The 23850-nt window shown below is 41.9% G+C and overlaps 7 protein-coding genes across 7 annotated transcripts, besides 1 other annotated feature; 3 read left to right on the top strand and 4 right to left on the bottom strand.

Annotated features, from left to right (window-relative positions):
• Positions 1–23850: part of a sequence feature (contig 1.164 1..150254(-1)) that runs on past the window's edge.
• On the top strand, positions 14–2456 carry ANIA_08876 (putative cell cycle checkpoint protein Rad17). The gene is made up of 2 exons (XM_677053.2): positions 14–560; positions 636–2456. The coding sequence occupies exons 1-2, from the start codon at positions 60–62 to the stop codon at positions 2433–2435; spliced, it is 2301 nt and encodes a 766-aa protein (XP_682145.2). The 5' UTR covers positions 14–59; the 3' UTR covers positions 2436–2456.
• On the top strand, positions 2665–4205 carry ANIA_08875 (putative UPD-GlcNAc transporter (Mnn2-2); the record flags this gene model as incomplete). The annotated part of the gene is made up of 6 exons (XM_677052.1): positions 2665–2940; positions 2994–3019; positions 3054–3089; positions 3416–3619; positions 3710–3927; positions 3961–4205. The coding sequence occupies 6 exons, from the start codon at positions 2665–2667 to the stop codon at positions 4203–4205; spliced, it is 1005 nt and encodes a 334-aa protein (XP_682144.1).
• ANIA_08874 (dynamin-related GTPase DNM1) lies at positions 4333–7193 on the bottom strand. Its single transcript, XM_677051.2, has 3 exons — positions 6909–7193; positions 4873–6843; positions 4333–4811 (listed from the first exon to the last, which is right to left on the bottom strand). Exons 1-3 carry the CDS (start codon positions 7005–7007, stop codon positions 4497–4499), a joined length of 2385 nt encoding a protein of 794 aa, XP_682143.1. The 5' UTR covers positions 7008–7193; the 3' UTR covers positions 4333–4496.
• ANIA_11147 (putative actin binding protein) lies at positions 9426–9984 on the bottom strand. The gene is made up of 2 exons (XM_050612736.1): positions 9703–9984; positions 9426–9606 (listed from the first exon to the last, which is right to left on the bottom strand). The coding sequence occupies exons 1-2, from the start codon at positions 9970–9972 to the stop codon at positions 9520–9522; spliced, it is 357 nt and encodes a 118-aa protein (XP_050468618.1). The 5' UTR covers positions 9973–9984; the 3' UTR covers positions 9426–9519.
• ANIA_11139 (uncharacterized protein) lies at positions 10283–12491 on the bottom strand (the record flags this gene model as incomplete). Its single annotated transcript, XM_050612737.1, has 5 exons — positions 10283–10326; positions 10449–11547; positions 11610–11797; positions 11919–12132; positions 12384–12491. 5 exons carry the CDS (start codon positions 12489–12491, stop codon positions 10283–10285), a joined length of 1653 nt encoding a protein of 550 aa, XP_050468619.1.
• ANIA_08872 (uncharacterized protein) lies at positions 13169–14079 on the top strand (the record flags this gene model as incomplete). Its single annotated transcript, XM_677049.2, has 2 exons — positions 13169–13951; positions 14005–14079. Coding segments are annotated over 2 exons (858 nt in total), but the record flags the coding sequence as incomplete, so codon positions are not given.
• ANIA_08871 (uncharacterized protein) lies at positions 15924–17970 on the bottom strand (the record flags this gene model as incomplete). Its single annotated transcript, XM_050612738.1, has 2 exons — positions 17911–17970; positions 15924–17765 (listed from the first exon to the last, which is right to left on the bottom strand). Exon 2 carries the CDS (start codon positions 17739–17741, stop codon positions 15924–15926), a length of 1818 nt encoding a protein of 605 aa, XP_050468620.1. The 5' UTR covers positions 17742–17765; positions 17911–17970.

The following is a 23850-nucleotide window of genomic DNA, read 5'->3' on the forward strand; positions in this document are numbered from 1 at the left end:
CGAAGCGCTAAATCTTGCATATTCATCATCTTCAAACAGATAATCTTCCTTGGCTTCTCATGAGAAACCATAAGACACAACAACTGAGCGATACAACAGTGTGCGGATTACTTCAGAGCGCGAGCGAGCCGAATTATTCGCACCGGCGATGGCCAAACTCTCAGATGCCAGGTAGCGCAGGGACGGCAGATGTGGATGATAACGAAGACTCGATCGAAGATGATTATGACTCATATGACGACTTATTTACCCAACATTTCACCGACGAAAAACTCTCTCACCTCGACGGGATAAAAGTCGCGCCCCGGCCGCAAAACAGAGCCATCTCTCCAATAGGCAATGCAAAAGACCAGACTGCGAAAAACGCCAAACATTTCTTCTGGAAATCAGTATCTCCTTCAAATAATGAGTTACCGAACCCCACCCCGTCGGAAAAAGGGGCCTTGCCTTGGGCACAACGATATGCTCCCCTCAACTTGGATGAACTGGCAGTTCACAAACGTAAGGTTGGCGATGTCGAACGATGGCTGAGCGATGCGCTCGAAGGGAAAACTCGAAAGGTACGTACTAATAAGGCTTCATTGCCAGTACCTTCAAAATAAAAACACTACGTTCTTGATTGCTGATCAAATTAGAATTTACTCATTCTCAGAGGACCGGCGGGAAGTGGGAAAACCACCACCATCTCACTACTATCCAAGAAGTTAAGATTTGATGTCCTGGAGTGGAAAACTCCTTCAACCGTCACGTACTCCTCCAAAGATTATGTTTCATTCGGGGCCCAATTTGATGGATTTCTGAGCCGTAGTCATATATTTGGCAGCCTAACCTTGGACGGTCACCATAGCTCACAGGTCCCTCTGAACAACGACCACGCTAGTCAGCGGCGTGTCATCCTCATTGAAGAATTTCCAACGATGGCTGCACGGAATACTACAGTTTTGGCTTCTTTCCGGCTGTCAATTCTACGATATCTCTCCTTGAATGGGCCACATGGTGGAAACACGTACGGTAGAGAAGTAAGGGTACCGCCTATCGTCATGGTTGTGTCTGAAACTTTTTCAAGCACGGAGTCCTCATTCAATAATCTGACAACCCATCAATTACTTGGTCGCGAGCTCTACAACCATCCAGATACCACTATCATCGAGTTCAACAGCATTGCGCCGACATTCATGCACAAAGCTCTAAACCTCGTCTTGAAAAAAAGCTCCTGTCAGCCCTGCGGCAATCAAACGCTGACTCAGTCCATTATTGAGAACATTTCTAAGATTGGAGATATCCGGAATGCGATCGCGTCATTGGAATTCATTTGTCTAGGTAATGGCAATAAAGGCTACTGGAGCGATCCCACTGTCAAAACTAGGCGTACAGCTCGAACTCGCATGAAGAATACCGCTGTTGGAAGTGAGATGCGGGAGGAAATAGCGCAAAGAGAAGCAAGTCTAGGACTATTCCATGCAGTCGGCAAAATCATTTACAACAAGCGAAGTGATGCATCTGATGCCGAACACGTGCAGTTGCCCTCTCCTCCAGATCACCTCCGTGACCATGACCGGCCGACAGTCTCTATGGTACATGTTAATGAACTGTTAGATGAGACGGGCACCGACATCCAATTGTTCATTGGCACGTTACATGAGAATTATGTTCCATCTTGCAATGGTTCTTCGTTCACCGAATGCTTGGAAGGTTGCATAGGATTCTTATCGGACAGCGATATGCTTTGCTATGACCGAAAGGATCGTAGCAAGTTCCAAGCTGGTCTTGGGATTGGTACCGTAAAAATCGAAACTGGTGGCGTTGATGTACTGCGGCAAGAAGAGATAAGCTACCAAGTAGCTGCGCGCGGCCTACTCTTCTCTCTTCCTTATCCCGTGAGAAGGCAGTTGTCATACGCCAGAAACATAAAACAGGCGGGTGACTCTCACAAGGTTTTCTTTCCTCCCGTCATCCGGCTTGTTCGTCAGCTCCAGGAAATCAGTAATCAAATAGATTCGTGGAAAGACGCCTTGCTCAGCTCAACCGTTCGGCCAACTGCTGTCCCGATGAAAGATCATACAACTCGCGAGTTTATCTCTGGAAAAGGTAAAAGTCTCCAAGGTAATCGCGATGAGGAATCGCCATCACTTGTTGCAATGCTCTCGCGCAGCGACTTGATCCTTCATCAGTTACCCTATCTGACAAAGATTGTTGGCAAAGGCACGATGTCAAAAAACCTACAGCAAAGCACCGGGTTCGGAGCTGGGGGCTCAGACTTCACCTCACAACATGACGAGGATTACGATTTCGAGCCATCCTTTTGTGAAGCCCCAGGCCCCAAGTCTAGACTTGAAAAGAGGATTGGACTGTCTGAACCGCAGACAACCTTGTCCTCCCAAACAACCGATGAACGGCTTGTTCTCAGCGATGACGATATTATAGATGACTTGTAATAATGATATTCAAGAATCTAGTAATGACATACTTTTCATTTCAACGCAGAATTCGGGGGCCAACGGTCGGCGATCCTGTGCTCTTGTGAGGCTTGTATACTGTACCAAACAAGTGCACGACGCTTGGCGCCACTCGACTAATCAGCCTCGGCGTATCGCCGCTAAAGAATACATAAACAATCCACCCTTTTCACAGGTAATTTCGACACCTATATTTCTTCAAACCAAGATGACCATGACAACGGAACCATCCGCGCGAGACTCTTTCGTCGAGAATGATATTCGCTTAACAGAGAATGGCCACAAGCTGAAACTTCGCTCTGGACATTCCGACCCTGCTAGATCCGGAGGCGCCACGACAGACTTGGGCAAACGAAGAAGGGATGCGGACAAATCTATCCACAACATGCCTGGTATTGCAGCTGTTGCAATTCAAACAGCCTTTGCTCACTGGACAAGCATTATTCTGATGATTTCTTTAATCTTTGGGGGCTGCTGTGCGAATGTGGGTAGATAGAGATCACTTTTGCAAGATACATCACTAATTTTCTAATCAAGGTATTTGCCCTTGAGGCAATAGTAAAGTGAGTCTGAGTAGACTAGACTGTGGAATTACAGATTCGCTAATCTAATGCAGAGATCAACCAGATTCAGGTATATAATTCCACTTCTTTGACCCTGAAGGAGGTTCTGATTATCCGTTTGTCAGGTCCATTAATAACATTTGCTCAGTTCATTCTGACTGCGCTTTTTATGTTACCAAACTTCATTTCCCCATCAGCGGGCTTCCGATCATTCTTCCTCAGCCAGCGCTCAATACCATTAAGATCATGGTTAATTTACACGGCTTTCTTCGTTACGGTTAATCTTCTTAACAATTGGGCATTTGCGTACCGGATTTCAGTGCCTCTGCATATTATACTGAGATCCGGTGGACCAGTCGCTTCAATTGCTGTTGGTTATCTTTATGCTGGTAAAAGATATTCAAGGGGACAGATTCTATCAGTCGCGCTGCTTACTTTCGGAGTCGTCACTTCTGCATTAGCAGATGCGCAGGCGAAAGGAGAAGCGGTACAATTTGGGGGTAGTGGAAGCTCTAACATATACAGCACGTTTATCGGCTTTGCTATTCTTGCGTTGGCGATGCTGCTTTCTGCATTTCAAGGGATATATGCAGATCGGCTGTATGAAACCTTTGGGCGGAGCCATTGGAAAGAAGCTCTGTTCTATTCTCATACGCTCTCTTTACCACTCTTTCTTCCTACTTTTCCCAGACTTTTAACTCAGTGGCGCACATTGAATTCGTCTCCTTCATTGCTATACCATATCCGAGCCCTGTTGAATCCGATGGGACACCCAACCGAATTGCCCGCCTCTGACGAGACGGCCGGCGCAAGCAACTCTTGTGCAATCTCCACAAGCAACCCAGCCGAAGCCTTCCTCCAACTGCTGGTGACTTGCCGTGTATATGAAGGATTCCAGCCTATCTTGGGTATGATTCCCGTACAGGTATTCTATTTACTAGCAAATGCCTTGACGCAATATTGGTGTATACGCGGAGTGCATCTTCTCTCCGCGAAATCGTCGTCATTAACTGTGACGATTGTTTTGAACATTCGAAAGCTTGTTTCGCTCCTGTTGTCCATTCACCTTTTTGGCAATGCCCTTTCAAAAGGTGTTGTCATGGGGGCTATACTTGTGTTTGTGGGAGGAAGCCTGTATGGCTTCGAGGGTGCGCGGCTAAGGAGGGCAGCTCAGAAGAAAGATTGATTAGGTCGATAGATGATGCCTAGTCTATTTAACCCAGATGAACATCGGACATGTAGCGACTCAGTCTTGGTTTTATGTTAATGGTATATAAACCGCCGCACCCGATATCTATGTAAATAGAGACGTATATCACATCTTTCTTTGTAGTTCTACCAAGGGTAAACACGCCACTTGAGCTAGAGTATAATTATAATACAGATTAAGACACCGCAACCACATGCACCATTGGTACATTGTTGTAAATAGCCAGGGTCCCAGAACATAGAAAACACGGACAGACAGGCGTTATGTTTACAAAACTTCGCCGACAATTTTCGCTGCCGCTTTGTATGTTTCTAACAACCTCTCACACTTCTCTCTCTCGGCTTTGATGCCATCATCCTCATATAGAAGCTCAGCGAAGAACTCTTCCTTGTAGAGCTCACTAACAAGCCGATTCTGCACAACATCTTTACTGTGGTTGACAAGAAGATGCATAATAGCTTTTGGAACCTGGTCGGCGATTGTCTCCCTCACAATGGTGAAATATGAAGAGATCAACCGACGAATCAATTCCGTCTCCATGAGCTCTCGCTCAGATATTGCCGGCTCAGAATCGTCCTTCAACTAGACAATTTCGTGGTGTGTCAATAGAGTGCTTCATATACAATTGGGAACAGATACTTACAACAGAACTCGCTTCGTTATATTCGGGCACCGTGGTATAATCATCCACCGGAGAAAGCATCTCGGTGCGTCGAGCGTTTGAGCTCACATTGACCTCATGGATGGACTGCCTAGTTTGGTTTTGATTGGGAGAGGCTGAGGTAGTAAGTTGGGGCTGGGCACCATCTTTGCCAAAGAAGTAGTTCAGGAAGGAATCGCGGGTGGTATTAGCACCGCCAAAGGCGGTTGGAGGATTCGAATGCGTCCCGTTCAAAGTTGCCGTGATTCCAGTGTCTGATATTTTTCCAATATGAGGAGACATGCTGCGGGTCCCTTTGCTAGATTGAGTCCTGATGGGAAGGTTTTTGGTTTCCGGTTGCTCTTCCTCGTCTTCCGGATGTGTTGGTGCGTTTCCGTTTGGACCACCGAGTTCCTTGATTCGTCTCTTCTCTCGCTTGCGTCGTTCCTCCGCGAGCGCGGCTTTCCTCTCTTGGTCCTGTTTGCTTTGGATAATTGACGACATTGCGGCGGCTGCACCAAGGAAATTTGGATGATTCGTGTTGATGTAGGCCCTTTGAATAGATATCAACGACTCCACGTAAGAGGAGCAGGGACCTAGCCTCTCGCGCAGGAGGTCAGACACGACTTCAATGAGTTTGGCCTGGAGACGAGGAAAGCGCAACAGCTCTTGCGAGCCACAAGTGTGGCATATCTTTATAAGTTCTTCGTAAACCAGCTCAACACACCGCTGGCTAGGGGGTTCAAGCAATTTGATCTGAGGTTTCACGAGAAGATCAAAAGCGAGCTCCGGAACAAAAAGACTTGGACGCGGCCCCGTTGAGTTACGGATAGCAGTCCTGATATCTGAAATTGAAAGATTTTGAGTTGGATCAATCGTGTCAAGAGAGTTGCCGAAGACAGAGTTGAATATATAATATATCCTAGCACCACCGCATAATTCTTTCGTGGATATTTCCGATGAAGTTCCGTCAATTGAAGATATAAAGGAGGAAGCAAACCTCGTCATAAGCTGTAATATAAGAGATCCTCGATGTTCTTTCCCGCTGAACTGCTTGTTGCCGTAGCTGGCGAGTTCCTGCTGCGTTTGACCCATGAGTGTGTTGAGACGAGCTTTGATGTCCGGTAGGCGATCCCTAATATGAGACATTAAGGTCGAATTAAGGGTTTTAGCAAGAAATTGCGTCCCGCATCGATTGGCCATATTTCGATAAGCTGGATGGTGTCGAAAAAAATCGAGTTCAGCCTGTAAGGCCTCCGAGAGAGATTTGCCCGATTGAATATCTTGCTGGGACCTGTTGACCACCCCAATAAAGCCAAGTTTCAGTGGATAGACGCGGCCGGATAGGATGTCCATAGCATTTGTCCCATGGTCCATAAGGTCCAATTTTGTTAGGACACCGATCGTTCTTCGTCCCATAGGGTCAACCTGGCGAGCAAGTTTCAAAGACTCGGAATTAACCAGGTCAACGTTTGCCGGTGAAACAGCTAAAATTATACTGTTCGGTTTCGCGATGTATTCGAGTATTAGGGCACGAGTTTGCTTTTCTATATCCGATGGCTGATCCCCAATTGGCACTTTAGTTAGGCCTGGCAAATCAACCATAGTGAGGTTGAGCACATGCGGCGAAAAAATTTTGAGGTTAATCGGCTGGCGATTGATGCCCTTGTTATTTCCGGCTATTCTCGCTGTCTCAGCCTCGATCTCTTGTTTCACAAGAGCGAAGTCGTCAAACTTTCGGCCCGGTTGATGATGAAATTCCGCCCACTCGTTTTGCCCGGCCACACTGGCAGCTGTATGAGGAACGTGGACCTCGTCGGTCTCTGGTTTGTCATGTCGTTCGCTGGGTATATTTATAAGTTGCAAAATCAACGGTCTTCGAGTGACAATCCCACTTCCTCTAGGAAGGAAGTCTCTGCCAACTATATTTTCCAGAACAGAGGATTTTCCAGACGATTGGGAGCCAACAACGACCTAGTGAGATAGTTAGTATGATATATCTCAACTGGGGTTGTTTGATGGGATGAAATAAAGCTCACAATCTGCGGTAGATCAAGCGAGTCATTGCCAATGGTGTTAAAGACCAGGTCTTGCAGTTTATTGACTGTCACCAACAGGTTTTCCCCCAAGGCGGCCATGGTCCTCGAACTGTTATATCAGAATACAGACCTGGGTGCTCGGCGCGCCGGGTATGGAAACGAAATCAAGGTGGATAGTCAGGTAATTAGATCGGAGTCGCGACGCTGCAGCAAATATGAGTTATGCAACCGTTCACAATCTTCTGGGTCGTGATAGTCTTGATATGCCGTTAGGGCTGGGATATCTAATGCAAATGAAGCTTTTTCATCTCCTGACAGTGTTCGGTTACTCCAGTTGGTCCATACTTCCACAACTCTATGGTCACGTGATAGTCTTTGTTATGTAAGCTGCGTTGCGACCACTAACGATTCCCGGTCAGTCCCGCCCACTCCCGATCGTTCCGCAGAGCTCGTCATTCTCATATATACTTCGCGGCTTGAGAGCTTTCTTTATCAACCTACAATTACATAAATCAAAATGAAACTAAATATATTATAATTGGAGCCGCTGTTCTAATATACTCCCAAATATACTATTAAATATATTATTGAAGTATATTTGGTCACTACGAAGTCGCATAGCAAGGTTATAAAATAAGTAAATAAGCCTTCCTGGTCCTCTGCTGGCCCACCCACACTGGCTGACCTGTGCTTAGCTTCGGGTGCGTTTTAGCAGCCAAAACACTACAGGTGTACTCAGCTTGCCCTACAGGCCTTTGGTAGCTTCTAGCAGCCTGGAGGTATGCTACTTCAAACTATATATGATTTATATTACCTCTATATAATATACAAATATATAAAGTAGATAGGATCATTACTAAATATTATATTTGTAAAGGCTAGAATTAAATAAGATATTCTGTCTGCTAGGAAGAAAACAGCCCATTGAATAACTATAGCCATTAACGATAAAATATAAATATAAGTAACTTATCAAGAAATTTAAAATAAATGTTGCAATGAGCAAGGGTTGATCGATGTATGAAATATGATTGATTCTTGTCTTCTCTAAAGCTATCGCTAGTGATATCATATATTATTCTACCCCAGCCGACCGCCTGGGTCACGAGCATTGTCCGGGCATCACTAGGCATCGTCTTTGGGATAGGGCAACAATAAATAATAGATACTATAAATTATTATCTTAAAGATATCTTTAGTAGTATTGATTTATTAGTATAGTATATTAGTATATATCAAGGATTCACTTTGTCAGGATAGATCAGCCTGTTAACCAGGTAAGGATTCTAAACTTATAAAGATTTATGATAAATAGTTAATATAGTTAAAACTAAATCCTGGGGGTTCCCTTAAGGCCAGGGAATCTTCCTTAGTCCTAAATATATCTATAGTAAAATCCATTTAAAAATAATAACTAATCCTGATAGCTCTACCAGCATTATATTTTCTAGGGGAGGATTCTAGGTCTTGATTATACTTGAAGTCTGCCTGAGATGCCTGGACCTTAATACTGAGCTTTAGCAGAGTCTGTGATAGTTGTAATGGGACATATTTAGATGGATCTTCCTATCTAGAATTGCCCTACGTATAAGAAGGAATTGCTGGAAAGGAGAAAGGAAAAAGGGATTGCTGTCATGAGGAAGTCTTACAGGTGGCTCACCGCCTTCAGGACAACATAGGCCTTGGCCGAGTCACTCAGGTCTAGGTCCTTGTATGGGCAAGGATCTATAACAATAGATATACTTAGGACCAAGGGAGGTTCCCTTGTCTTAGGGAATATCTAAGGTTTAATTTTAATTATATTTATATATATAAATAGTTTCTAATACTGTAATATATTACTGTATTTTATTTAACTATGTTGACCATTGCTTTTAGAGGTATTGATCTGTATATTTGGGATAATTGGATATCCGGGTTAGGTTAGAATTATTTGCTAAACCTATAGGCGGTTTACTGTCCAGGTAACCTACCCCAAAATCTGTGTAGACAGATCAGCTAGGCCTGAAAATCCGCCTTAGCCCGTGGTTTAACAAGTCTCTGCATTATAATAAAAAAGCCAGTTTAAAAATTACTCTAAAAATATTATATTTAATGGGAAATGCTAACTCTATAATTTCATTCATGTACCCAAAGAAATGATAATTTGAACTCATAGTATATAGTAAACTTTCCTATTAGAAAAGATATGATATCTTGAGATACCTGCTTTCCAAGGGGACTTATGGTAGGGCTTCATGAAGGCACCCTCTTCCCAGAACTCAGCTAATTAGGGGCCTTGTATAAGCAGATATTTGCTTATTATGGTAACCTCCTCTCTATATACTGGATTTATCCCCTCCTCCCCGACAAACCCTTATTGTATATACAGCAGGATATTGCCTAGAACAAGCATATCATCCCTTTACAGCGGGTAAGATAATCATGGTACGTGGAGTGACTGGGAATTATGTTACAACCAACCTATAATGAAAAACTAGTCACTTATATACTAATAATGTTGTATCTAATGTGCACAAAAAACTGTACAAGTTGCCCAATATAAAAAGAATGGGCCAATATGCGCAGCAACAGTTTGAGTGCCCTGGGAGGCCGTTCCATATGATTCCTCCTAATCATCAAGCTGGACATAGTTCGCCGGAAAAAGCCCTGTTTTGCCACGGAATTCACCTAGCCACCAGTCATCATCGGGGAATTCCTATTGTAGAACAAGATAATTAATTATTTTAACCCGAGGAACAGAGTATTTGGTGAGAACTGTGGATAAAAGACTGGGTGGGAGTTGTTGACTTACAATGTTTATGATTTCAGCCCCCTCAGGAAAGCTGAGTTCATTATCCTCGGCCGCCTCATAATCATAAAGAGCCTTGGCAGTGGGCTTAACGTGAGAGCCTGAGGTTGGAGTAGGATCGGCTAGTGCCTCAGATTCATGGGCATCAGCAGGCCGGGTATCGGACTCGGCGCGGCTCTGACGACCATCTTCAAGGAGCTCAACATAGTTACTAGGAAAAAGTCCTCTTTCCCCTTGGGCGTTCGATCCCAACCACCAATCTTTGTCGACCATTTCGATTTCGGTGACGAATTCACCCTCCCTCAGGTCTACCTCGTTATCCTCTGCTTTCTCATAGTCGTAATGCACAAGAGCTCGCAATTCCCCGACGCCAGCCTTGCCAATAGGCACTGCCTCAAAGTCTGCATTCTGAGTAAGACGGTTTTCGTCGCTATCGACTAAGGAAACTTCCTCTGGTCGCTCTAAAGGTTCGGCCATCGTGGCGGCATTTCGCGTTTCGTGGTCGTCTATGGCGTCCTTCGCAACTGGCATGGCAACTCGGATCGGTGAGCTCTCACCTTCAGAGCGTTCGAGTGTCGAGGACTCAGGTATTTGGGTCTGCAGGACAGGTGGCTGCGGAGCTTGTGGCTCACGTGGAACCCCAGCCGTAGCTTCAGCTGGGATAGAGAGGGAAGAAACAGGTTCGCCAGCTTCAGGAGAGCTAGGCGCTTCTTTTGGAGGTCCTTGGGTGAGCTGGTCCTGGGCAATACCCTCGCTTTGCTGTGCCGTAATAGCCTCTGGAGTAGGCATCCCGGTAGCAAAAGAGCCTGCAACCTCAGTGCGGTTATTTTCAACAGACTTTCCCGTGTGCGTAGTCTGGACGGGGGCCCAGGTTCTCCCAGTGTAAGAGCTCTTCCACTCCCTGACACCACTAAGTTGGCTTTGAACGTTGTTGGCAACAGCAGGCTTGGTTGATTCTTCAGCAGCAGCAGGTTCCTGGCTGCGCTCTTTCGCCTTTTTTTCTGCCCAGAGCTGCGCAGGTGTCTTACCACCTTGGTCGGCAAAGGTTCTACTAGCGCTCCCTATAGGAGGCACAGGCGTGGCACTTAACGCATTGCCGCCGGGAAGGGGCGGCTTTGTGCCGGTAAACGATGTGCTACTAGCGAACTTATTGGTGACCTTAGGCTTAGGCAGGGATGTTAGGCGGCTTGATTCAGTGGAATCCAGGTCTGTAGTCGGGCCAGAAGACCCATCGGGTCGGGCGGAACTTCCCTTCGAACTTGTGTCAGTCTCATCAGGTTTTTGAGCCCTTGCACGAATCGCAGCAATATCGACCTTGCCGACTGGTTGGTATGCGCCTTTGACGGGCTCTGGTCGGTCATCCGTTAGGTTGCCAGCCTCGCGCGCCTGCCTTCTGATAGCAGCAATATCCACTTTACCGATAGGCTGATATCCGCCCTTGATGACACCATCGGGTTGGTGGCCTGTTGTGAGACTGGGATTCACGGTTGGCTCGTTCTGCTTCTCAGATTTGAGTTCCTGTATGTTGACCCGGGTCGGTTTATAAGCCGGCTCGACTTTCTCTAGATTGGTTCGAGTAACGGGAGGAGCATCGGGGCCCCATCCGTCGTCGTCGTTTTTCTTCGCTCTTAGTGGCAGTGGAGCGGCGGCGGCTGCGTTCACATTGATACCTCCAGTTCGGAGAGGAGTAAAGACCGGCTTGCTGGATACTGGTGGTTTTGGGACAGACGCGTTCGGTTTTTCGAGTCCTTGTGTATATTTCGCACCTGATGCATCGCCAACTTTTTGAATAATACCTTCCACTGTCAAGTCGGCTTCTGAGCGAGCTGTTATCTGAACGTGGTATCCCTAAAAATAAAACGTCAGCATGCAATGTGCGACACTTCCTGCAAGTATCAATCTAGACGAACATGTAAGAATTTTGACACCGTGGACAAGTGGCTAGTAAAGTATCCTTTTGTCCGCTCGGGCACACCTTCCCCACACCATGCAATGAGGACACTTTTCGGCAGGCCTGTGTTAGTATCGATGACCTTGACAAAAGCGAATTGAATTTTTCCCTCGGAGAATTCATCGATGAGATCAGCCAACTCTCCCTCTAGAAAGCCAGGTTAGATATCATGCCAATCTTGGTTTTTGGCGCAAGATGTCATACCTCCTGTATCCTGAACTTTGAGTACGCTTTCTTTATTGCTAGCGTCCTGTTGAAAAGCGCTCACCAGGGGCGTTGAAACAGAGAACAATACCCATTTGGCGAATGTTGAAGAACTCTTTGCAGAATCCGTTATTGCATAATCGACCACTGACTGATAACTCTTCGATATCGAAGGTCCATTGGCCGATAGGTTGAGAGATGCCATGCTGACAATCTAAATCCTCTTCAGTGAAAAACACACTCGTGGAGCACGTTTCAAGTGTCTGAATCTGCTCGAACTATATCGCAGAGAAAGTATCGGCCGCCGTTTGCACCGGCTTAAGGATGTTGAGCAGAGCTGAACAACGACTGCAGCCAGGTGATGTGGTTTCACGATTCGTTCTCCACGTTCCGCTTCTGTTTAGAGAAATCCCGTAGGCCGGGGAGAACACTGGTAATGTTTTAGTAAGAAATAAAGACCTTTGCGTCCGGTTAGACGTTTTGCTGCTGAAGCGCGTTCCTAGCCGTTGACGATATGGTAGAAGCCTACTGAATCAGTTTGGAAGTACGTCACACTAGTCCAGACAGTAGCTCTGTTCAGTTGACCGGACCTCGGGGAAACCCAGTGCCGCAACGCTTTTCCAAAGGCATTAGTCATTGTGTAATAAATGCGAATAGTTACCCGCAACTCTTCACTCCAAACAATTATCTTGTGACTGACAGCGCGAGCTACTTTAGTGCTTGCCGTTAGCAAGCAGAGCACCCTAGGCTGGTTTTTCGCGCCATGCAACAAGTTTATTGCTACTACTGAGGCTAGGTAATTCCTGGAAGCTAATGAGCTTATCTATATTCTCTAGTCTTATTCTGAGCTCAAATCTAGGGCTGCTCTGGAATATCTTGACAGTGTACTGAGTTATATTCGAGTCTATCTTTAAGAGTCCTTGCTAAGGAATCTTCGCTTTGGTCACGAAACAAAATCCAAAAAGCGAATCTCATAGCTGTGCACTATAGACAACTTCACCTTTATCAGACTGAGCAGGCATTGACAACATGGAGGAAAGCCAGCCTAGCGAGCCTACTTTGCCCGGAGAGTCGGCAGAAGTTCTCCCTAGAGACCGGCAATTAAAGACACCCACATACGATTATGCCTTCGAAAAGTCTATGAGCCATACAGAAGCCAAGCTCTTCTATCAAAATCACTCCAATATTTCAACAATAACTCAACAACTTGCTGGCATGAATCCTGTTCACTTTCCAGTCTCTGTTCATCATGGGCATTCTTCGCCCGATGAGGCTCAACCTGCTAGTGACTTCTTAGGTGCCACCCGTGGCATGATGAACCTAAACTCCGACGGTGACACCGTTACCTCAGAGCTGAATGCCATATGCCGCAAAATTCGGGATTTATTAGGTTTGAGAGCAAACTATATTCAACTATCCCTGCAGACCCTCGAAGACAATCCGATAAATCGTCCAGAATGGAGAATATATCCGCCTCCACCAGAACCAGCGTGGGGTGACGATAAAGAGACTGCCAGAATGAACGAGGATCCCGGCACGGATCAGAGAAGAAGAAAAATGGGCGAAAATATTGGTGAGGACTTCCATTTGGAAGAGTGCATGCCACTTCCCGGAGAGTCCGACTGGGTATTCAAGCTAGATGAGAGCAGTGTCTACCAAGTTTACAAAAATTCTAGTGATGTCGACCGAGAGGAACCCGTCGTCAAAATCCCATCTCTGAGAGACTTCTATATGGATCTCGACGCGGTCATTGACGTCTCGACGGATGGGCCGGCAAAAAGCTTCTCTTTCAAGCGCCTTTCGTACTTGGAAGGAAAATTCCAGCTCTACTCCCTCTTGAATGAGTACCAGGAAATTGCGGATAGCAAGAAAGTGCCACATAGGGATTTCTATAATGTGCGGAAAGTTGACACTCACGTTCATCACTCAGCATGCATGAATCAGAAGCACTTACTTCGCTTCATCAAGAGCAAGATGAAGAAATCCCCAGACGAGGTTGTTCTTTTCAGGGATGGTAAACATTTGACGCTTAGAGAAGTTTTTGAAAGTATCAACCTTACCGCCTATGATCTGAGTATTGACACACTTGATATGCATGTAAGTCTCCCATGGATGTTCTTGATGATTCACTTTGACTGATAATTGAGCAGGCTCACACGGACTCATTCCATCGATTTGATAAGTTCAATCTCAAATACAACCCAGTAGGGGAATCCCGGTTACGAGAGATTTTTCTAAAAACCGACAATTACATAAAAGGTCGTTATCTTGCAGAGATAACTAAGGAAGTCATCTCCGATCTGGAATCAAGCAAATACCAAATGGTCGAATGGCGTATTTCTATATACGGGAGATCACTCCAAGAATGGGACAAACTTGCAGCTTGGGTGGTGGATAACAAACTATTCTCGCCGAACGTTCGTTGGCTTATCCAAATCCCCCGGTTATATGATGTCTACAAATCGAGCGGTATGATGGAAAATTTCGAGCAGGTAATTACGAACGTCTTCCAACCACTATTCGAAGTAACGAAAGACCCGAATAGCCACCCCAAACTGCATATTTTCTTGCAACGTGTGGTCGGCTTTGACAGTGTTGACGATGAGAGCAAGGCGGAGCGCCGTCTGTATAGGAAATACCCCATCCCTAAGGAGTGGAACACAAAACAAAATCCTCCATACACTTATTGGATTTATTTCATGTTTGCTAATATGGCTTCACTTAATTTTTGGCGGCAACAGCGTGGCTTCAATACGTTTGTCCTAAGACCACACTGTGGCGAAGCCGGAGACCCCGACCATCTTGCAGTCGGATTCCTTTGCTGCCATAGCATCAGTCATGGTATTTTACTCCGAAAGGTTCCTTTACTGCAATATTTGTTCTATCTCGACCAAATCGGCATTGCTATGTCACCGCTTAGCAATAATGCCCTATTCCTCACATATGACAAGAATCCATTCGCCCACTTCTTCAAAAGAGGCCTGAATGTTTCACTGTCAACAGATGATCCTCTGCAATTTGCGTTCACAAAGGAGCCTTTGATCGAGGAATACTCTGTTGCGGCACAGATCTACAAGTTCAGCGCAGTTGATATGTGCGAGCTTGCGAAGCATTCTGTTGAGCAGAGTGGTTTTGAACTCTCGTTAAAGGAAAGATGGCTTGGTTCAAACTGCTCCTTGGCTGGTGTCGCAGGGAACAATGTTGCAAAGAGTAACGTGCCTGATATAAGGGAGGCATTTCGGCACGAAACACTTATTGGGGAGTTGGCATTGTGAGTTTCACTTTTTTTCTAACCTCGCCCATTTCTACACTGTGTGTGAGATGTGAGAAAGACCGGCAACGCTAACCAACGACCCCTTAGGATTGAGCGGTACTCTGCACAGACCACTCGAGATGGTTTCACATCCGCAGGTGGTCATGGGTCACCTTCTCCCTCTTTACAGAAATCCTATCCGACTGTTCAGAGTGAGTATTCATAGTTGGTCACTTCTCATTACATATAGTGATTGTTCCTCGCACAACAGATCTGCTTGGGAAATCGAGTCCTTCGCCAGATCCAAACACATTTAGTAAGGCATCCCTTTCGCCTCATGTCGCGCGCCAGAATAGTGATGATATGTCAAATCATCTGAGTCCAATGCAGGCATATTCTGCATCAGACAACCCTAGCGGGACCCATGACAATACGGCCAGTCAGGCATCTACGGCTGGGCGAGAGGGCCTTCTAGAGCAGAAGATATTTCCCGGTATTATGCATGAAATGGCTCAGCGCGGCAGTGTTCCGGACCGAGCACTTAACGCGCAAAAGGGGGCTATTGAAGAGTCATTCAAGGCATCGACGACGTGAGAGTAAATAGACGAAATTGGCGATGTGGCTCACGGGCTAAGCATGAGTTCGCGGCAGCAGCAATCGGTGCAGACTATATCCCGTTATTTATGTACCGTGTTTTGAGATTAGAGGAATTGGCTGTCAGATTGCCGCTCTTCCCAAAACCTGTTGCGTCCGGGATTGATTGTGGCCGTGTAGCATATAGAAAAAGGTACTTGAGCATACTTCATAATCGCTGTATCAGACAGCCCAGCTTCCCTTGCGTTCGCTTACCCCCCAAGTCTCATGATAATGCCCTGCTTCGAGCATGCGGGGATGTTGGCGTGCCCATTCATGAATATATAACTTCAAAGCTGTCCACCTCATACAAACACGATTCGCCACTCCCTTGTTGGTAATGTCGTTCACACCAACATAACCTTTGGCGTCCATGTTCAAGTCATCCGCTCTGAGAGCTGCTATTGGTAACCCCGAAACCCTACTTAATTCGTGGTCGAAGTAACGGGCAATGCTGGGATATCCTAACGATAAATAATCGTATATCTGTGTAACGAAATCGTCATTGAACTCCTGATCGATGCGCTCGCTATCGGCGGATTCATTTGTCGGACTTTGGACGGCGTTCTGCCGCTTTCGGTGACGGAGGTTACTGGCTTTAGATGATGCATCCAAATTTCCAGAATTATTGTTTATGACATCTTTCTTGGGCGTAATAGCTTCCCTCGATAAATTTTCAACACCATGTGTAGAATACCGGTCTGACTTGCAAGTCCCATTCCAAAGCCCGCCAATGTCATATTGAGCAGAAGAACACGGACAGGCACTCCAGAGGCCTGAGCCTAATGAGTGGTCGCGGTGACCTTGAGAACCAACACTGTTCGGGTGTTCACATATTGTGGTTTTAGGAGTCAGGCTTTGTGGAAATATGAGATCACCCCCGAGCATCGGCGGGCTAGCCGCCTGCCTTAATCGTGCAAAGGGAGAGTTTGGGTCCCATCCATCATCATGGTTTGCAGGTTTGCCCGATTTCCTGGAAGTTTGATAGACAGCACACGTTGAAAAGCATGCTCCTCTCGTTGTAAAATAATGGCGCCTATTCATACCAGCCTCCTCTTTATGCTTGCGTAGGTATTCGAGTTCCGAAGGGAGATCTGCGGATGAAGCGCGCCTCCTTGTCCTGAACTCGAGTTCTGGATCACGTATTTTGATGATATCTTCGTTAACGGGCTCTTCTTCGTCTCGGTCGATTGCGAAGTGATCTACTTGCTGGTAAACCTGCTCGTTTGGAAAGGCTGCCAGGGCTTGTTCCTTCAACTGATTCTCCGAGGGATGGCGTGGGAACGGGAGAATGTATTCAATGAAGGACATTTCTCGGCCATTTCTTGGACGTGCAGTGTCATCTGAGAATGTCCCTCGTGCTGTGGCAATAGTTTCACTGGACACTTGGGGTGAGTCTGACTCATTTGATTCATCGCTGCCACTAGAGGGAATTGCAGGCAGATCAGGCACACGAAATGAGTGCCTTCTCGTTTCTTGGCGTCGTAGGAGGCTGGAGTATGAGAACCGGGATTCTTGTACAGCGCCATGGTCCGCTTCCATTCGATTGGCGGCCTCGATGGCGTCCCGTGAGCTTTGTGTCCCAAGCCCCGCTGAGCTGAACAGTTTGGCTGGCTTCTTCCCTGGGCGAAAAGAGTGTCTGACAGTCTCCATTAGCTGGGGAGTGTATCTCTTCGCGTTTCCCTGCTGGTTGCCTCCAATCACCTGCGTAAATGGGGTTTTGTGCATTGTTGCTGTGAATCTGTGCGCATCATGGTCTGTTGTTAAACAAGGTGACAAGCACGTCTGTTGTGGGGGGGGGTGTGAACTCCTGCCAGAGTCCTCATTTTTGCACGAGGTGGACCTTATTTCAGATGTGCGGAAGCTTGTTTGCATTTGATGTAAACATTGGGTTGTCAATTCATTGTCTTGACGATTCTTGGAACTGCGTGAAGATGTCTCTATGGGCTCAGGTAAGAACCTCCGTGGCTTTCTAGATGTTGTGGAGGCGGCCTGAGACATGCTTTTGTTGGCCTAAGGATGCTCCTGTCGGATATTAGCAACAGTATTGCAAAGGAGATGCACTTTGTTATATCTGCATTCCTGCACGGTGATTTTGAAGCCTATGGTGGGCCAGGGGAAGGTACCGATTGCTAGCCATCACGCAGTACCCAGAGATATAAATGCATACCTTGCGTCGCGTAGGTCAGTCGTGTAATTGAGTCAAGTCTCAATACCATTGGGCGCTGATAACAGAGGTAAAGTTTTTGAGGGTGGCCGAATTGAGTAGTCTGCTTTGTCAATATGGTGTGGCGCACAATTTTGGCGCCGGTTAAATCTATATTTCCGGGCCTATATATCCTCAATATCATCAATACTACTGGTGGTAGTGTCTAGCTTGACACAGGTGCAACCCATCACTTTGCTTATTACTCACAACAAATCAGCATTGAGAATGCCAAACCTGGTTGGGCCACCAGATTATTTTAGTATGTGACTACCCAAGGGCCCACAGTGGAATATGGTTCAGGGATTTGCTATAATAACATAAAAACTTCTTAGCATGCTAAACGTTCCATATAAGCTAGACTATGTCACCCATTAAAACAAAACAAAACAAAGACAATGTGTAAAATGGATTTTCTTTATTTTTATTTTTTTTTTTTTTGGTTAAGGTTATTTACTACAGGTGCTAGCTTGTGATATGGCGGCAAACTAGACTTGTTAAACCACAGGTTGTGTTATGGATCCTTGCTCATACCCTTAAGGACCTTAGACCTTAGTGAGCCACCTGTAAGACTTCCTTATAATAGCAATCTCTTTTTCCTTTCTTCTTTCTAGGGATGCACTCGGTGCGGGTTGGGTACAACCTGCAGGGTCAAAAAACAATCCGCGCGGGTTGCGGATTCTTCGTCGTACAATCCGCACCGCACCAAAATTAGACTTGTTAAACCAACCCACGAAACCCGCCCCAACCCGCCCCGACCCGCCAAGAAATGGGTTGGGTTAGACCTTCTAATTATCCATTGGGTTTTGGATATTTTTGGCTGCCCCAAAGCCCCGCGGAGCAACCCGCTGGGTTGCCAAGATATCTGAATAGGTATATTACTGTATTTATATTATATTTTCTTAATTAGATAGTTATAATACAGTATTTAAATACAGTACTACCTTTAGTATTTTATTAACTATGTAGATCACTGTTTATTTGAGTAATGATATGCATAACTGGGTTATTTTGGGTTATTTAGGTTGGGTTAGAGTTATTTGCTAAACCCATGGGCGGTTTACTGTTCAGGTAACCCACCCCAAAAACCGCGTGGGCAGATCAGCTAGGCCTGAAAACCCGCCCCAACCCGTGGTTTAACAAGTCTACTCTAAATATACTAAGAAAAGCTAAAATTTTTTTTTTTTTTAGATATTAATTTATATATACTACACTCTGGTAGCTGCTCGGCTATAAAAATAATTATTTTTAAAATATTAATCATCTACTAGGTATTATAGATTCTGTTAAAGGCTTAATATTAAGGGTCCAGGTGCCTCAGGCAGACTTAGAGCATAATCAAGACCTAGGGATCTCCTCTAGAAAATATAATACTGGCAGAACTATTAGGATTAGCTGCTATTTCTAAATAGGCTTTATTAAATAATGTTACTATAAGAGATATATATATAATTCTATAAATATACTTAGGATTAAGGAATGTTCCCTGGCCAGAGAGAACTAAGATTTAGTTTTGATTATATTAGTCATTTATTCTTCTTTTAATAATTCTTTATAGTATTAGAATCCTTACCTGGTTAATAGGCTGATCTTTCCTAATAAAATATATTTTTTATAATTCTAAATATTCTTTTTTAACTACTTAGGATTACTGTATCCTAAAATTACTAATTAGATAAAAAAGAATTACTAGTTCTTTATCTAGCTAGTTATTAAGCTAGTCTTCTTAAACTTCTATACCTACTAATTAAAACCTCTTGGGATTATAAAAAGAAGTAAAATAAGAGAAAGATTATACAATGATTTAGTAAAAAATAGTATTTATTAGAGGAATCCTGGGCCTTTTAAAGTAAATAACTTAAAAATAATTATTATCAAGATGGTCTATTATCACTAATAGATCCCTGGGTCAAAATTAAAATTAAGAATATATTTATTTTTATTTTATTTTTATATTATTTTATAATAGCCTGCAGGATAAATAGTTAGCAGGCTTAAAAAAATATATTTAAAAAATTAACTTTTAGAAATATAAATTAAATAAACATATTATTTTATTTATAATATAGCTATTTTTCAGTCAGATATTATAGCCTAACTAGAATAAATATGATAATAACCTGATCAAGATTCCAGAATATCTTATTTTAAATATATAAAAATAGTTATTTTTCTAGAATAACAAAAAAGAATTAAGTTCTTATTTTTTTTTTTTTTTTGCTAAGTAATTGCTAACTTTAATACTATATTTCTAGATATACCATTAAATCCCCAAAAATATAATAAAATACTTATAGACTATTAAAAAGATATAAAAATATTATATATATAATAATAAAGATTACCTTATAAACTGCTGTCTACATTCTAAAAATAAAAAGTCTAGTTTATAAGATTAAATATTAACCATACTTGAAAAAAAAATAAGTTAATATAAAGTTTAATCTTATAAGCTGTTAATTTATACAGGATTATTATATTAAATATATATTTAGTATAATGAATTAGTTCTATAATTTTATCTATAAAATCTAGGAAATAGCTCTTATTCTTACTAATTTATAGGATAATAATGTAATTCCTGGTCAGTTTGTAAATCCTGGTTAGTTTATAAATCCCTATCTAAAAATTATTCTATCTTAAGTTTAAAGCTCTATAGCACAACCAAAAGTAATTTAAATTAGATAAACTAAAAGTCTTGCAAACTAGGATATCTGGTTATAGTATACCTCTTAATATTATATTTAGAATATATTAGTAGGGTATATTTAGGAGCTATTAAAGTTAAGATAGTATTTCTACTAGTACTTGTTAAGGATCTACTTTGTCAGGGCAGATCAGCCTGTCAACCAGGTAAGGATGCCAATGCCACGTAAGGCCAACAACAAGGAAACGAATAGTAATGTATTGCAAGACTAAACCTTGGGGATCCTTCAGCTGGGGGATCTCCCGTAGTCCTAAATACATTTGTGGAAAGACATGGATGTAACCCAACAGTAAGACCATGACGAGCGATAAAGTCATACCAAACTTTATCTGTAAACGGCGGCCAAGTCCGGTGGTTTCGATGATGCAACATGGGAAAGGATTTCCGGATCTCTAACGCCTATCTTAGAGCTTAATCGATCGTTTGCCTGAGGCTCCCAATCCTTGATATCGGGGCCCAGCAGATCCGTAACAGTACTACCCCCCTCTACTTTTAATTACTTATTTTTTAATAGAATAAGACCCCTAGCTTCCTGAACTGAAATCCTACATATAAAAATTATTTAGTTTTTAATATAATTTTTTTTTCTTATTATCTTTGATATTTAATAGTTATATAGAAATTAGAGTTTTCTTTAGCTAATAAGGCAGTATTATATATAGCTAACTTATACCCCCTTATAAGCTTATTAAATACTTATTTAGAAGAAAATAAAAACTCTTAAAACTATTTTTTAGCAGTTTTTTAGTTAAGAAAACTTTTTAACATATTTAGCAGACTATATAAGGTATATAAAGCTAGGAGAAAGAGATTAAAATATTTTTTTTACTAGGAGAGAAGGTTTATTATCATTCATGGTTAACAGACGTTGCGGTCGCCATATTGTGTTGTTGCCTAATTCTGCTTAATGTTACCGCCTTCGAGCGGGGTAATGATCTTTTAGCTCCTGGTGGCCTAACCACCAACAAGAGCAACAGAAACACATCATGAGATCAGAATCATAAAACCATATTGCGTTTTACAAGGTTATAGTTAATAATCTTATATTTAACTTATTTAATATTATATTAGGGTTGAAGAGGACTATCCCTATTACTCTAAATCTATTTTAAATATTTTTTATTATAAAGATTTTATTATAAGCTGCTAGATAAGCTTTTAGGAAATTAAATTTATTATTATAATTATATTTTAACTACTTTTTCTACTTTATAAGCTTGCAGTATACCTTCTTTAAGAAACTAAAATAACTAATATTAAAAGATTATAAGAGGTAAGATAAATATAAAAATATATAAGTATAATATTATTATTTTTTATATGTATAATTAAATTTAAGTATTAGGTAGCTTCTATAGTTATCTAGAATAAAAAATAAATATTTTTCTTTATAGCTAGAATAAAGATCTCTTAAAGCTACCTGTAGTAAAGTCTAATCTTATCTAAGATTTATCTATTAATACTTATTTTAATCTTTTAAGTACCTGGGATTGCTTCTTTATTGAACTATTTCTTTATATAGACTTTTCCATTAAAAATAATAGTAGAGGGAACTAACTATCCTATAAAATTAATATATTTAAATATTATAACCTACTCCTTATTTTCTAGTTAAATAAGCTATAATTTACAAGATATTTTAGCTCTAGTAATTATTTTTATTATTATAATAAGTTTTATAGCAAAGCTAGTTTTATTAAAATTATAAATATCTTTATTCTAGATTTTTTACTAAGCTTTAACCCTCTATAACTCTGTAAATTATTTATTAATAATTTTAAGATCTTTATAAAGAGCTTTTTAGTAATTTATTTTTTAAGTAAAGCTACTTTTAATCTCTAGGCAATACTTAGTAAACTTTATAATTTAGTTTTTTTTTTACTAGTTAAGAGAGAGTAGAGGAATCAGCTTCCAGGATAATTTATACTATATCTTATACTTAGAAATATCTAAGAAGTATTCTATATATATTAAGTAATATTATTTACACTACTAATACCTCTTCCTAGTATAAAAATAGTCTATACCTATAATTATAAAGTTCTGCTTAAGATTAAAATCCCTTTAAATAATTATATAAGGTTTATAAAAGTAGATTATAAATTAATACAGCTTGACAAGGATTAGGAATCTTTTTATTTTTTAAAATTATTTATTATATATTAGATCCTGCCCTCTTGCTTAATTAATTCTTATTTAGTTTTATATACATTTTATAGTATACTATTTAGTTGAAGCTGGTAGTAGCTTACTAGTATATTTAGATTTTTTAGAGGTTTATAAACTGACTAGGAATTATATTACTTGATTGTTTAAATATATTTAAAATTATTTTTTTTTACTGAGAAGGCCAAAACTATACCCTTATTATATATTCATAATTATATAATTATCTTAATTAGTAATAAATTACCATTTTAAGTAATATATTCCTGATTACTAAGCTTACAGTATTATAAAAAATTTTAAAAATATTATTTATAATTATATTTATATAAGCCCTACCAGTATTCTATAATTTTTTTATTTGTCAAATATATATATATATATATTTATTTATTTATATATTACTTACCAGGGCCCGGATAAGACAATCATATAATATAGTAATATTTGTTTTTTTATTAATATAAAACTACTCAATCAACTATCTAGAGCCTAATAATTTACTAAGTTTAATTTAACATAATTATCAAGTCAGCCGTCCACCCACAGTCATCCGTCCACCCCACCCAAAATCTCCCTGTATTCCAAACCTCTTACTTTGATCATCCACCATGCCATGAAATCAGCTCCGATCGCGTCAAGAATTAGTTGAGCAAGAAGACAGACTCCAACTTGTAATAAATATATTGAAAAATAGCAAAATCATGTCTCAGTATCAAGCAGCAGTGGTTTTTAATATCCCGCGAAGTATACTCTGAGATTAACTTAATAGCCATAAATTCAGGCAAGAAGCCTGCAACCACAACTTAAGGCTATCTAAAATTTAGGAGGATTACTTAGTATAATAGATAGTATCTAGGGATAAGCATGGCTGTCCTCCAAGGCTTGTATATCTAGAGGAAATAGCTAATATAATCCTCCAAACTAAATCCAATACCCCCCCAGAACTAGTTGGTGGAAACTGGGTTACTAACTTTAAATAGTATTATCTAGAACTAAAATCTTACTTTGCAAGGTACTATAATTATCAG

This window comes from Aspergillus nidulans, chromosome VII (assembly GCF_000011425.1).
Source record: "Aspergillus nidulans FGSC A4 chromosome VII".
In the NCBI taxonomy this organism is placed as follows: domain Eukaryota; kingdom Fungi; phylum Ascomycota; class Eurotiomycetes; order Eurotiales; family Aspergillaceae; genus Aspergillus; species Aspergillus nidulans.